At 38.6% G+C, this 12,823-nt stretch overlaps 1 protein-coding gene across 3 annotated transcripts in view; it reads left to right on the top strand.

Annotated features, from left to right (window-relative positions):
• Positions 1-12,823, top strand: part of LOC138761617 (sentrin-specific protease 2-like) — a 147,207-nt gene that overhangs the window by 38,491 nt on the left and 95,893 nt on the right. For all 3 annotated transcript variants that reach the window (XM_069934032.1, XM_069934033.1, XM_069934034.1), the window contains exon 7: positions 6,232-6,347. In XM_069934032.1, coding sequence (XP_069790133.1) covers positions 6,232-6,347 — 116 coding nt within the window. The remainder of the gene's footprint in view (positions 1-6,231; positions 6,348-12,823) is intronic.

Raw genomic sequence — 12,823 nt, 5'->3', positions numbered from 1 at the left:
TTTGACAGGTTGCTGTTAGCTGTACCATCTTTTTACATTTAAAAAAAACATTTACTTAACATCCAAACCCATAAACTCCAAATACAGATTCTACATTTTAACAAAAAAAGAATAATTGTTCTGCAAATTGTAAGTTATCTTTTCCAGGTAAAGACACGATTGAATTTCATTATGTCATCTTTGTATATTTAAAAATCAACATCGTTTTCCTTTGTTTTATATATTTTTTTATTTTTCACACTGTGAACCATATCAACCAAAATACATACAAACATTTCCCTCTTAAATATACCCAGTGGCATTTTCTCCCCTTTAATCAACATTGTTTTACCAAGTGACAGCTATACATTTTCTAGCTACTGCCAGCCCTAAACGTATAAATGCAATTTGAGGTTTATCCAATCACAAACCTGTTGTTAATGTATTCATGAAACCCAATAAACATACCCATGGGTCAATATGTAGATCTATCTTGAATAAGTCTTGCAAAAACTTAATTTTTCCCCAAAAAGGTCTGACTTTTGTACATTCCCATACTGGATGTAAAAAAGTACCTGACTGTTCACCACACCGAAAACACAGGTCTGATGAACTAAATCCATATTTTTGTCAACTTTTCAGGAGTTAAATACAACTGATGCAAAAAATTATAATTAACCAAACTATTGTACATTAATTAACTTTGTAACACTGTCAAGACACATATTAGACGACTCCTCCAAAGATATAGGAATGGATAGGTCCTTCACCCATTTATCTTTCATTTTAAATATATCAACCTTCATCATCTTTTCCTGTAGTAACATATACATTTCCAAAACAAATCCTTTTTTCCCCTTATCAACAATTAATTTCTCAAATTTTGTTTAACCAGGTAATACTAACTCTCTACCGAAACTTTCTAACATTAAATCCCATACTTGATAATAAGCAAATAAAGTGTTTGGTAATATACCGAACTTCTCTATAAATCTATTAAAAGAAAGAAATAGACCTGCTTCAAAACAATCCTCCACTAGTATCACACCTTTTGATTTCCAGTCTTTCAAATAAGGATTATTCAAAGAAAATGGAATTATCTGGTTCTGATATAATGGTATCTTATCTGAAAATTTACCTTTCGATCCTATAATTTGATTTCATTTATACAATACACCCATCAAATGTTTTGGGTTATAAAGTAAATTAGGATAAAAGTGAGATATTACCAATATCGAATGAAGATTATTCAAATTGTAGGCAGCTTACGAAGTTTAAATGGTCCAATAAAATTAAGTACTTAGGAGTAATAGGGGACAAAGAATATCAAAATTTATATAGTTTAAACTATATACCTCTATTAAATAAGATTAAATTTGATATAAATAGATGGAAGGAGTTACCACTAACTTTGATTGGACAAGTTAATTGCATTAAAATGAATATATATTCTCGCATTCAATATCTATTTCAATCTATTCCGAATGCTATACCGGGAAAATATTTTAAGGAATTAAGTAAAGCAGTTTGTTTGTTTTTATGGAAAGGTAAGTTGTCAAGAATCTATGCAAAAGTTGACATGGAGATATGATTTAGGTGGTCTTCAATTACCACACTTTCAGAATTATTGGATTCAGGAGAGAAACCTACATCATTTTATATATAAATGGATTCCATCGCTTTTACAGGAGTATTAACTGCCAGTTTTGAAACAAACATATGTTGTTTAACCTTAAAACCATTGCGATTGTTTAAATAATTATCTTTCCCCTTTTAAAAAAAACACATACAATGTCCCTGCCCTGACGATGATGTAAACAGGAAACCCCAAACACCTGTGAAAAAATCCCATGGAATCTTTCGAGGAAGAAGATCCCCTTCCTTTAACACCATCTTTTATAGATATTCCTCTCCCAGCGCCATTCTTCCCTTACATCGGCGTCTCCACCCTGCTACTACTTTTCCCAAGTTTCAGCTCTTTCCTGACCTCTTCGTGAACATTTAAATAAAATTTTATTTTCAACAATAAATACAAGATAATTTAAAAATACAACTTTTACATAGTCCCAATGTAAACATTCTTCTTCTTTGGTAACCTTAGTCTTTTCATAATCCTCACAAGAAGTCTTCCACCTTGTTCTTATTACCTTCTGCTCTTTCAACCCTCAGAGTTGTGGGGTATATCATCGAGTATTTCAAGTTTTTAGAGCACAATTGTCTTTTTTACATTGTCAAACTCCTTTGATTAAGCAAACATCTTGAAAAATTAGCACTTTTTCATGGTCAATCTCGGGAAGGCCATTATTTGCTTAGAGCTGTTTCCAGAATTGTCTCCCGTTCCTGGTAACTCAAAAGTCCTACCAGGACTGGTCGTGGTCGCTGATTGCCGGCTCTTGTGGGTCTGGAGGTTTGGTGAGCTCTTTCAATATATAGTTTTTCTCTGAATTTGTCTTCTCCCAGCACTTGCGGGATCCATGTTTCAAAGAAATTCATCGGATCTCTCCCATCGATCCTTTTTTTCAATCTGATAATTCGAACATTATTTCATCTGCTAAAATTCTCCACGTGGTGGATCTTGTCCAGCAGACCTTGTCTATCTGACTCCCATTTCTTTGCATCCTTTTCCATAGATTTTAGCTTATCTTGTGTATTCACCAAGTCTATTTCTACTTGGTTATTCTTTGCATTAAGTCTTTAACGATTTCGTTTAATCCTCCCAGACATAACTCTCATCACAATTTCAACACCTGCAAATCAATTACTCAAATTTTCCATTTTCTCAAGGATTATATTTAGTTCTTGTCCCGACTCCCCTGCTCTGTCTGGGTCCGCCGGTCACGAGACCACTCTGACACCGCTTCCTTTCAGTCTTTCGCTCAATGTTCCTGACTGAGTAGAAACTTCCTTGACTTTTGTTGTTTGACTAACTCTTGGTACTTGCTCTATCCATTTTTGGTGAAAAAATTATTGATTTAGAGATTTTAACTGTCTTTTTGATTCTCTTCACGGAAAGCTCACCAAAACACTACTGTCTAAGTCCTTTGCATGGCCACATCCCTATTTGTAAGGTTATTATCTGCAGTAAATTCTAGGCATCTGGAATTCAAGCAACTGGCAACCAATCCAACTGGCAAAAAAAAATTTGAGGAAATAAATAAATGAATTTAAAATGAATAAGAATAAATAAAAATGTAAATAAAAGTTTAAAATTGTAAATATTCCCTTTGTGAAGCTGAGACCAAATATTTAGCGAGTGGAGTGCCACGGTCGTGCTGTGCCGGCAGCAGCTGTTTGAATAAAGTTTCAATAAAGTTGTGTTTGAATAAAATGGTGACACCCAGGACGAAGAGCCGGCCAATGCTGCTCGCCGCTAGGGAAACTCCCCCAAAATGTCTCCCTGTTTCTGCCTAATAAGAGTCTTTATCTTTATTTGCATAAAGTATATTAGTAAGGCTTTATCTGTAAACTTGGTGGGAGGGGTTAATTAAGGCAGCGCTAGTGCAATGCTGTAACAATGCCAGAGACTGGTGTTAGAATTTAAAGTGAACTTAATGTAATTAAGGACTACAATACTGATTTTTTTTTTCAAATTACTTTACATTTTGGACTGTCTTTTTTTTAGATTATTTATTCTTAATGGAGATGTATTATAGGCATCATAAAGAGTATGTCTCAGTCATCAGAAAATTAATATATCCCGCATCTACAATCCGCGTAGGTACAGGATGCCTTGGATTTTACTGTATTTATTTGATGCATATCCATTTTCTAAACTTGTATATTAATGAACTGAGTTGTAAAATTTGTCTCGTATGCTTGAATTTTATAAAATATATAAATGATTTGACATATGCAAGCAAACACTCTTTGCAGATATGGCTACAAATATTGATTTTTTTTGGACAAAGTACATTGGCAGATTGACAAGCCTATATTTGAGGTGAAGGTTCAGAGGACTGCAATCTGAACAGATTGCAGGTATTAATTTTAGAAAAATACACATTTAGGCATGTAGACAGAGCCAATGCTAAACATTTATAGTCATTCTGGAGTAAGTATTCTGAAACATGAAGAAATTAAGTAGTAAGTGCTTGCTTGTTCAGGGATTTCATGATTCACAAGTAGTTCTGTGAAGCAGGAGTTAGTGAGAAGGGATTTAAAGTATACTTGATTAGAAGACAAACAATGTTATTTTGACCTTTATCAGATTTTTAAAATTCATTTGTGTGATGCAAGTGTCACTTATAATATTTACATCTATTGCTTGTTGGTAATTGCCCTTGAGAAGCTGATAGTGAGTTTACTGCCTTGAACAATAGCAGGTTTTCTCGTGATGGTATTCCTCCATTGGTCAGGACTTAATTAGATAGCTGTGTCCAATTTTAATTCCATCACAAGCATGATATTGAGTCTTTAGAAAGAAAGATTGGAGAAGAGGGATAGTGGAACAATTACTACTTCATGTGTTGGCTGTCAGGATGAGGTAAAGGAGCTGTGACTCTGTCTGTGCTGCTTTGAGACTAATAGGAGAATAAGAGGAATCAAAAATATTTGTTGTAAAAGTCCAAATAAGGGACGATGCTTTCCTCCGAGTGTAGTAGACTGGAACGGATTAATATTTTATGGACGATGGTGATCTTATGACAACTTTCAACAGAGCTAAACTATCTCTGATTGAGGTAGCCATGAATAAAAACTGGGTGCAATAAGGAATTCAAGTCAGTGTGCCTTCTGGATCTGATCTCCAGAGGTCAGGGGATTGAAGAAATATTTCCCAGATCCCCTGTCACAAACTCCCCCAGTCTCCAGCCATCCAATCTTGTAAATCATAAAATATTGTTTGAAATTTGATGGAGAATGTTTGAGATAACCTGCGGGGGTGGGGGGGGGGTCGTGGGGGGAAGGGGGGGGGGGAATGATCAATGAACTGGATTTTTAAAAATCCAAATTGGAAGGGAAAACATCTGGGAATTTCTTTCAGTTGATCTAAATGGCTCGCGCTCTAATTTCAAAGTACTCGCACTTTGACTAAGATTATGACTACCATGGCAAGAATCAGGCCCAGTGTTCCCTTGCAAGATTCTGTATATCACTGTCCACTGCAGAAGGTTGGCAGCTGTTTTAGAGGCCCACTATCCTCTGGATAAGAAACACTTCTTGACATCTAACCTAGAAATAGCCATGGATACTTGAATGAGCCTGGCTTCATTGAAACCCTTTGGATTTGGTTCAATACTGTAAACTAAAGCTAGATTTGTTTTGGATTTCTGTATCCATGGCCTTAAAATAATGGAGTTTCAAATATTCTTGGACAATCATGTAAGTCTTGTTATTAGCAAGCAGAAGATGGTAAAGGTGCTACAGTAGTACACCATTCCTGAAGATGGAAAGGAGTTCTTAGTTCTAGTTCTTTGGAAAAAAAAATGGATGCCAAGGATATTGTTTGCTTTGGCAATAGTGACCCTGTAGTTGAATAACACTGGACAATGAAGATTTTGCTTCCTGAACACTTTTGGGTGTATTTTGTAGATTTTGGGTGATCAGGATAATCAACTTAAAATTTTCCTATCACGTACTGTTTTTTTCAGATATAACCTATTTTTGTCATTTTCTGTCATATTTTAAGACCCCTTCAAGCGTTTAAAACCATGAAGGGCAACATGTCATTGAAAATTCATTTTCTGCATTCGCACTTGGATTTCTTCCCTGCTGATCTTGGTTCAGTCAGTGACAAACATGGTGAAAGGTTTCACCAGGACATTGCAACCATGGAAAAGGAATTCATGGCAATTGGAATCCTCCAATGCTGGCCAACTACTGTTGGTCACTGACACGAGAGGCATCAGATGCTGAGTACAAACGGAAATCAGCAGCAAAACATTTTTAAGTCAATTAAACTAGTGGCTGAATAAATCTTTTAGATCTACTGGAACTCCAAGGTTTAGCAGAAAGTCTACAATGTCCTTGTGTCCGGCTGAGCATGTGTTAGCATCATTATTGAATTATATTCCCCAATTCCTCCTTGATAAAGCAAATCTTAAATTATCTTTATGTTCAGTTTGAAGTTGTCTATCATGAGCCCCAATTTTTTTCAGGAAGCAAACCTTTTGGAAAAAATTTCTGTCTAGTGTTATCAGATAATTTTGACATGCAATTATAAAATGGTGCCCAATTTCTTCACTTTTTTTTAATGAATCGGGGGGGGGAAAAGGATGTTCAGAATTAAAATATTGTGTTCTATTCTGTTTCCAGAACATAAACAAGAATGAAAAGGAACAGTATAAACGCCTGCTGCAACTGGTAGCTGCAGGACTGGAGAAAAAGTCCAAGCCGCAGCCCTCCTGTTCGACGCCCAAACCAACACATGTGTTAGTACCAGTAATTTATATTTTGAGTCGGTTCCAGTAACAATTAGTTTTATTCCACGCTTATAATGAGCTCAAGACTGTGGTGCAAAGCATATTTGTTCTCAAAGCTTGATACCAGGCACAAAGCAGTACTAGATGGTTGACCACAAGCATTAGATTCAAATATTGTCAATAAAGAAGTGAGGCAGAAGGTTCAGGAAAGGAATTGCAACTAAAATGAAGTTTGATCAAAAGCCAGAACTGATCAACTGCAACATTTTTAGGTGGTTGCAAGACTTGAGAAGGATCAAAGATTGGGAGCAGTGGGACATGGCAGATTTTAAAAACCAAACTTCTCATTTTAAAACAGCTATTGACAAAATAGGAGATCCAGGAGAGTTGGTGAACTCAAGAGTATAGGTTGAAAGGAATTCTTGTGACTTTGACCATGAGTTGGAGGTGATTGAATGATATGCATAAGGTACAGAATGAAGGAAGCCAGTCAGACTATCATTGAGATTGTTGCAGGTATAAATATTTGAACCAGTTTAACCTAGTAAGAATGGATTGAGAAGTTTTACAGAGATGATGGTAGAGAAGTTAGAGAAATCTTGATAGAGAATATGTAGATTTGGCCTCCTCTCTGGGGGAACAGAATGGATGCCAAGATTATAGATGATCACCAACAACAACCTTGCACTCAAAGTCACCAAAACCAAGCAGCTGATTGTTTACTTCAGGAAGGGAAAACCAGAGGTGTGCGATCTATTGATCATTGGGGTATCAGAGGTGGAAAGGGTGAGCAAATTTAAGTCATTACCTCAGAGGATCTTTCCTGGACCCAATATACATCATGAAGAAAGCATGCCACCACCTCTACTTCAGGAGTCTGTGGAGATTTGGTTTGACACCAGAAACCCTGGCAAATTTCTACAGACGTGTGGTGGAAAGTATTGCTGACTGTCTGCATCATGGTCTGGTATGGGGACACCAATACCCCTGAGTGTAAAGCCCTCCAAAAGGTAGTGGACACAGCCCAGGTCATCACAGGCAAAACCTTCCACACTGTCAAGAACATCTAGAGGGAACACTGCCATCGGAGAGCAGCAGCAATCATTAAGGATCCACACCACTCAGCATCAGTGGCAGATTAACCATTAAGATAAGTGGGCTTAAGCCTAGGGGCCTGGTAGGGAGGGGTCCTGGCCAGGAGCTGGGACCTTGGACTCTACAATTCTTTCAACCCCAAAAGTTCAATCAACCCCCACCCCTGGCATTTATTGACCCCCCCCCTTTTGACCCCCTGGCATTTTTCGACCCATTGGATAGTCCCATTGACTCCCCAGGGGTCACTATCATGCACTTTAGAGGCCCCTAATATGTTGTTTAACATAACGTAATGTCATTTTATTCAACGAAAGGTGGAGCAAGGGGGCAAGGTCAGGGGAGCCTTACTAAAGTTCATTCTAGGAGCCTGGGTAATAGTTAATCTGTCACTGCCCAGCACACACTCTGTTCTCACTAAGAGGTATAGATGTCACACAAGACTCGCATCACCAAGTTCAGGAACAGCTGCTACCCTCCACCATCAGACTCCTCAACAATAAACTCAGTCAGGGACTCGTGGACTTTATTGATTATTTTTTATTCTCTCAGTTTTGCCAGTAAGTTTGTTTACATTTGTTATCTATTTACAGTTCTTTATTTGTTTGCATGTATACGTTGTGTACAGTTTTATTGCTCTACCCATAATGGTAATTCTGCCTCACCCACAGGAAAAGAATCTCAGGGTTTTATGTGATGTAATGGATGTGCTGACAATAAATCTGAAATCTGAATTCATCCAGTTATCAGGGTGAAAATGGTGAAAAAACACACATGCTGGAGAAACTCAACAGGTCAAACAGTGCCTTTATGTAGCAAAGGTAAAGTTACATCACCAATGTTTCAGGCTTGAACCCTTCATTAAGATGTGAGGGAACATGAGAGATGTCGAACAAAAGAGGGGAGGATGGTGAGGGTGGATGTTGATGGGGCGGAGTGGGGGGGGTAGGAATCTAGGCTGGGTGGAGAGAGAAATAAGAACTGGAATAACTAGTTAAGGGGGGGGGGAGTGAAGGCCAGCTGATTAGTGGAATGCAGTGAACTCAATGTTCATTCCCTGGGGTTGGAGAGTGCCCAGATGAAAAATGAGGTGCTGTTCCTCCAATCTGCAGGTGGTCATGGAGGGGTAGTGTGAAAGGCCACAGACAGACATGTGAGCTTGGTAGTGTGACTCAGAATTGAAATGGTTGGCTATGGGGAAGTCGCTTTTGTTGCAGATGGAGAGGAGGTGCTGGGCAAAGCAATCTCCTAATCTGTGACCGGTCTCTCTGATGTAGAGAAGGCTACAGAGGGTGCACTGGATGCAGTAAATTAGTTCTTTGGAAGTACAGGTGAAGTGTTGCTTCACCTGAAAGGGACCTTGGACCGTGGTGAGGGAGAAGGTGTGGGTGCAAGTACTGCACCTCCTATTGATAGTGATTAGCATCAAATCACACAAAGCAGAGTGCAGATAAAACACTAGTTTTAATAGATTAATGAATACAGCAAAGTCTTGAGGTCTTGCCTCTGTGCAAGCCAAGGCCAGAATAATGGGGGATGGGTCTCCACCGGTTTATAACGTGGTGCAGTAACGTACCACCACACCTATGATCACAGTGGAAAGTGCTGGTGGGGGTGGTTGATGGGTGGGGAGGGAAGAGTGCACAAGGGAGTCATGGAGGGAGTGGTTCTTGCATTAAGGAGAAGGAAAAATGTGTCTGGTGGTGGGGTCTTGCAGTAAGTACTGAAAATTCCGGCAGATAATGTGTTGGATGTGGAGGCTGGTAGGGTGGTAGGTGAGGATGAGGGAGATTAGTGTCCAGAACCTCTGAAATCTCTGCCTTTTTCCACATATGTGGCTTCCCCTCCACCTATCATCTCCCACCCTTACCACCCCTCCTTCCCCCTCATGTTCCCCCACACCTTGATGAAGGGCTTAAGCCCAAAACGTTGGTGATGTGTATCTTTATCTTTGCTACATAAAAGCACTGTTTGACCTGCTGAGTTTCTCCAGCATTTGTTTTTTTCACTTAACCATGGTGTCAACAGAATCCTGTGATTTACCCAGGGTGAAAATGGTTGTTGGTGACGGAAGAGAAGAATTTGTTGCAAATAATGGATTTAAAGATTTTGGTTGAAAAGAAAAAAAAACAGTGCTAAAATGTTGCACTTAGGTCATTGAAACATCTGCAGAGAGAAAAAACAAAACTGAATTTTCAGGTTGATAATCCTTTATCGGAACTAGAAATGTGAGAGAATGCGTTTTAAGTTGCAAATGGAAAGAGGTGGAGTGAACAAAGGGATTGTCGTCAGGGTTGCCACATCCATTGGTTCTGGTAAAAAGAATGGGGAGAATGTTTGTTTATCTTGTCTGATCAATCTGGGGAAATGTAAATAGAGAAGGCAGAAGAGAGAAAAACAAAATACTACCACTATGAGATGCATTGACTGGAAATGTGCTACTCTGCAGATCATGATTTCTGACATAAGCAGGAAGATGGGTTATCTGAAATTGTTGATTTAAAAGAAAATAATTTTAACGTCACAGCACGGTAGAAGACCCTTCCGGCCCATGAAACCTGTGCCACCTAATTAACTTCCCAACCCTGTACATTTTGGAGGGTGGAAGAAAACTGGAGCATCCAGAGGAAAAATTGCCATCAAGTTTTCAAAGATGCAATGTGTCGAGACAGAAAATGAACCTAGTTATTTTAACACTCTTGTGACGAGACTTTCGTGCACTTTGTCTTTTATCCTGAACCATGATTTTCCCTCTAGCATGGTTGACAGAGCTGTTGATTGCATCTGCTCCTTTCTCTGCACTCCATCCAGAGAAAGAATACAGTTCCTTTTCCCATCTACCATTGATGAATGATCCTTTGTAATTTGTACTAACTTCCACATGATGTCTCCATAAGATGCACCTTCCCCTTTCCACTGTCAGTATTCTGAAGGGCCCTTTCTCTCTCCAAATACATTCCATTTTCCATTTCCATGAATCACTCCCTTTCTGTTAAATTTCTCATGGGAAATCCAATACTGTACTTGTCTTTCACCCCCCCTCCCCCACAAGGGTTATAAGCATTCTTTCCAGGTAAATCAGCAATGCACTTGTGCACTTCTCATGGCATGGTCTCCTCTGCAGTAGAAAACAAAATGCAGGTTGGGTAACTACTTTGCAGAATGCAAAATTACACAATAAACTAATGATCGTTAAGATCACTTTGCAGCAGTGTGAATTGGAGACCATTGATCCTGGAATAGTTTTATCCAAGAATACTGGGGAATTTAAATGTAAATAATCTGGATTTTTTTAAAGAAAAGTTCACTAATATACAGTGCCTTCCATAATGTTTGGGATAAAGACACTTTTTTTTCCCTTTATTGCTCCCAGGCTCCACAGATTTAAATTTGTAATCAAACAATTCATGTGATTAAAGTGCTCATTCCAGATTTTATTAAAGAGTTTTTGTGTACATTTTTATTTCACCACATAGAAATTACAGCACTTTTTATACATAGCTCCCTCATTCCAGGGCACCATATTTGGTATGTATATTAAAGTAGTCATCATGTTTTGTACTTTGTTGCATATCCCTTGCATGCAATGACTGCTTGAAGTCTGTGAATCAAAGACATTACCAGGAGTTAAGTATCTTTGGTGATGCTCTACCAGGTCCTCTACTGCAGCCATCTTCAGCTCCTGCTTGTTTTGGAGACTCATCTCTTCAGCTTATGGAAGGCATGCTCAATTGGATTTAGATTGGGTGACTGACTTGGCCAGTGAAGAATTTTCCAGTTTTTAGCTTCGTAAAACTCCTTTATTGCTTTAGTAGTAAGTTTGGGATCATTAGGAAACATGGTTGGCTTAGCGGTTAGCACAATGCCTTTACAGTGATCAGGACTGGGGTTCGAATCCCACGCTGTCAGGAGTTTGTAGGTTCTCCCCGTGTCTGCATGGGTTTTCCCTGGGGGTGGGGGGATCCTGTTTCCTCCCACCGTTTGAAACATACTGGGAGTGTAGGTTAATTGGGTGTAAATTGGACAAAATGGTCTGTTACCATGGTGCGTGTCTAGATTTAAAATAATTAAATTATCTTGCTGTAGGATGCAACACAGTCCAATATATTTGAAGGCATTTGCTCAAATTTGAGCAGATAAGATGTTTCTATATACCTCAGAGTTCATTTTGCTACTGCTATCAGCAATTACATCATCAATGAAGATAAATGCACCAGTACCTGTAGCAGCCATACATGCCCAGGCTATAACACCCCTACCACCATGTTTCACAGATGAGGTGATATGCTTTGGATCTTGGGCAGTTCCTTTATACCTCCACACATTGCTCTTGCGTTCACTCTGATGCAGATTCATTTTGGTCTCATCTGTCCAGAAGATCTTTTTCCAAAATTCTGTAGATTCTTTTAAATACTCCTTAGCAAACTGTAATCTGGCTGTCATGTTTCTGTGACTGCCTAGCGCTTTACATCTTTCAGTGTAGCCCCTATTTCTGCTCATGAAGTCTTCAGTGAACAGTAGTCATTGACACATCCAGACCTGCCTTCTGAAGACTCTGATCAGGTATTTTGGGGTTTTTCTTCATTAAGATGAGAATTCTTCTATCATCACCAGTGGAGTCTTCCTTGGCCTATCAATCCCTTTGTGATCACTGAGCTCACCAGTCCACTTTTTCTTCTTAATGATGTTCCAAACTGTTAAATTTGATCATCTTAATGACTGGGCACTGATGCTTGCGGTTTTTATTCTTGGTTTTCAGTATCATAATGGCTTCTTTGATTTTCATTGACACAACTCTAGTCGTCATGTTGAAAAATGGCGATTACAGACACAAAAAGTGATTAAAAGCTTCGAAGCTCTCTTTTTTTCTGCACCAATGAAGTGATTAAACATACCTGAGTAAGAACACACACCTGTGAAGCCAAATATTCCAAACATTATAGTGCCCTGAAATGGCACCTATAAAAAGTACTATAATTTCTACATGGTCAAACCAAAATATATATAAAATCTGGAATGTGCACTTTAATCACATGCGAATTGTTTGATTACGAGCACAAGGACGACAAAATGTCTTTGACCCAAGGATTATGGAGGGCACTGTAAGTGCTAATTTGTTGTTTAAAACCCTGCCTGATTCACTGATATTCTTTAGGGAAGGTATTTTACTCCCTTTAGTCAGTATGGCCCATATCTGATTCCAGATCCACAATATATTTCACTCCTAACTACTTAACTTCAGAGGTAATTACAAGGCAACAATAACTCCCAGCCTTGACCAGTGACATCCATATCCTGGAAACGAATAAGTAAAATTCATCTAGACTTTGTTTGACCTCAAACATCCTTTGATGCCTTGCATGTACTTGTCCCCTGTCCTTGTCCTTTACACA

This window comes from Narcine bancroftii, chromosome 4 (genome assembly GCF_036971445.1).
Source record: "Narcine bancroftii isolate sNarBan1 chromosome 4, sNarBan1.hap1, whole genome shotgun sequence".
Lineage (NCBI taxonomy): Eukaryota > Metazoa > Chordata > Chondrichthyes > Torpediniformes > Narcinidae > Narcine > Narcine bancroftii.
Note: the sequence above shows the minus strand (reverse complement) of the source record. Positions and strands in the feature narration are given on the sequence as shown.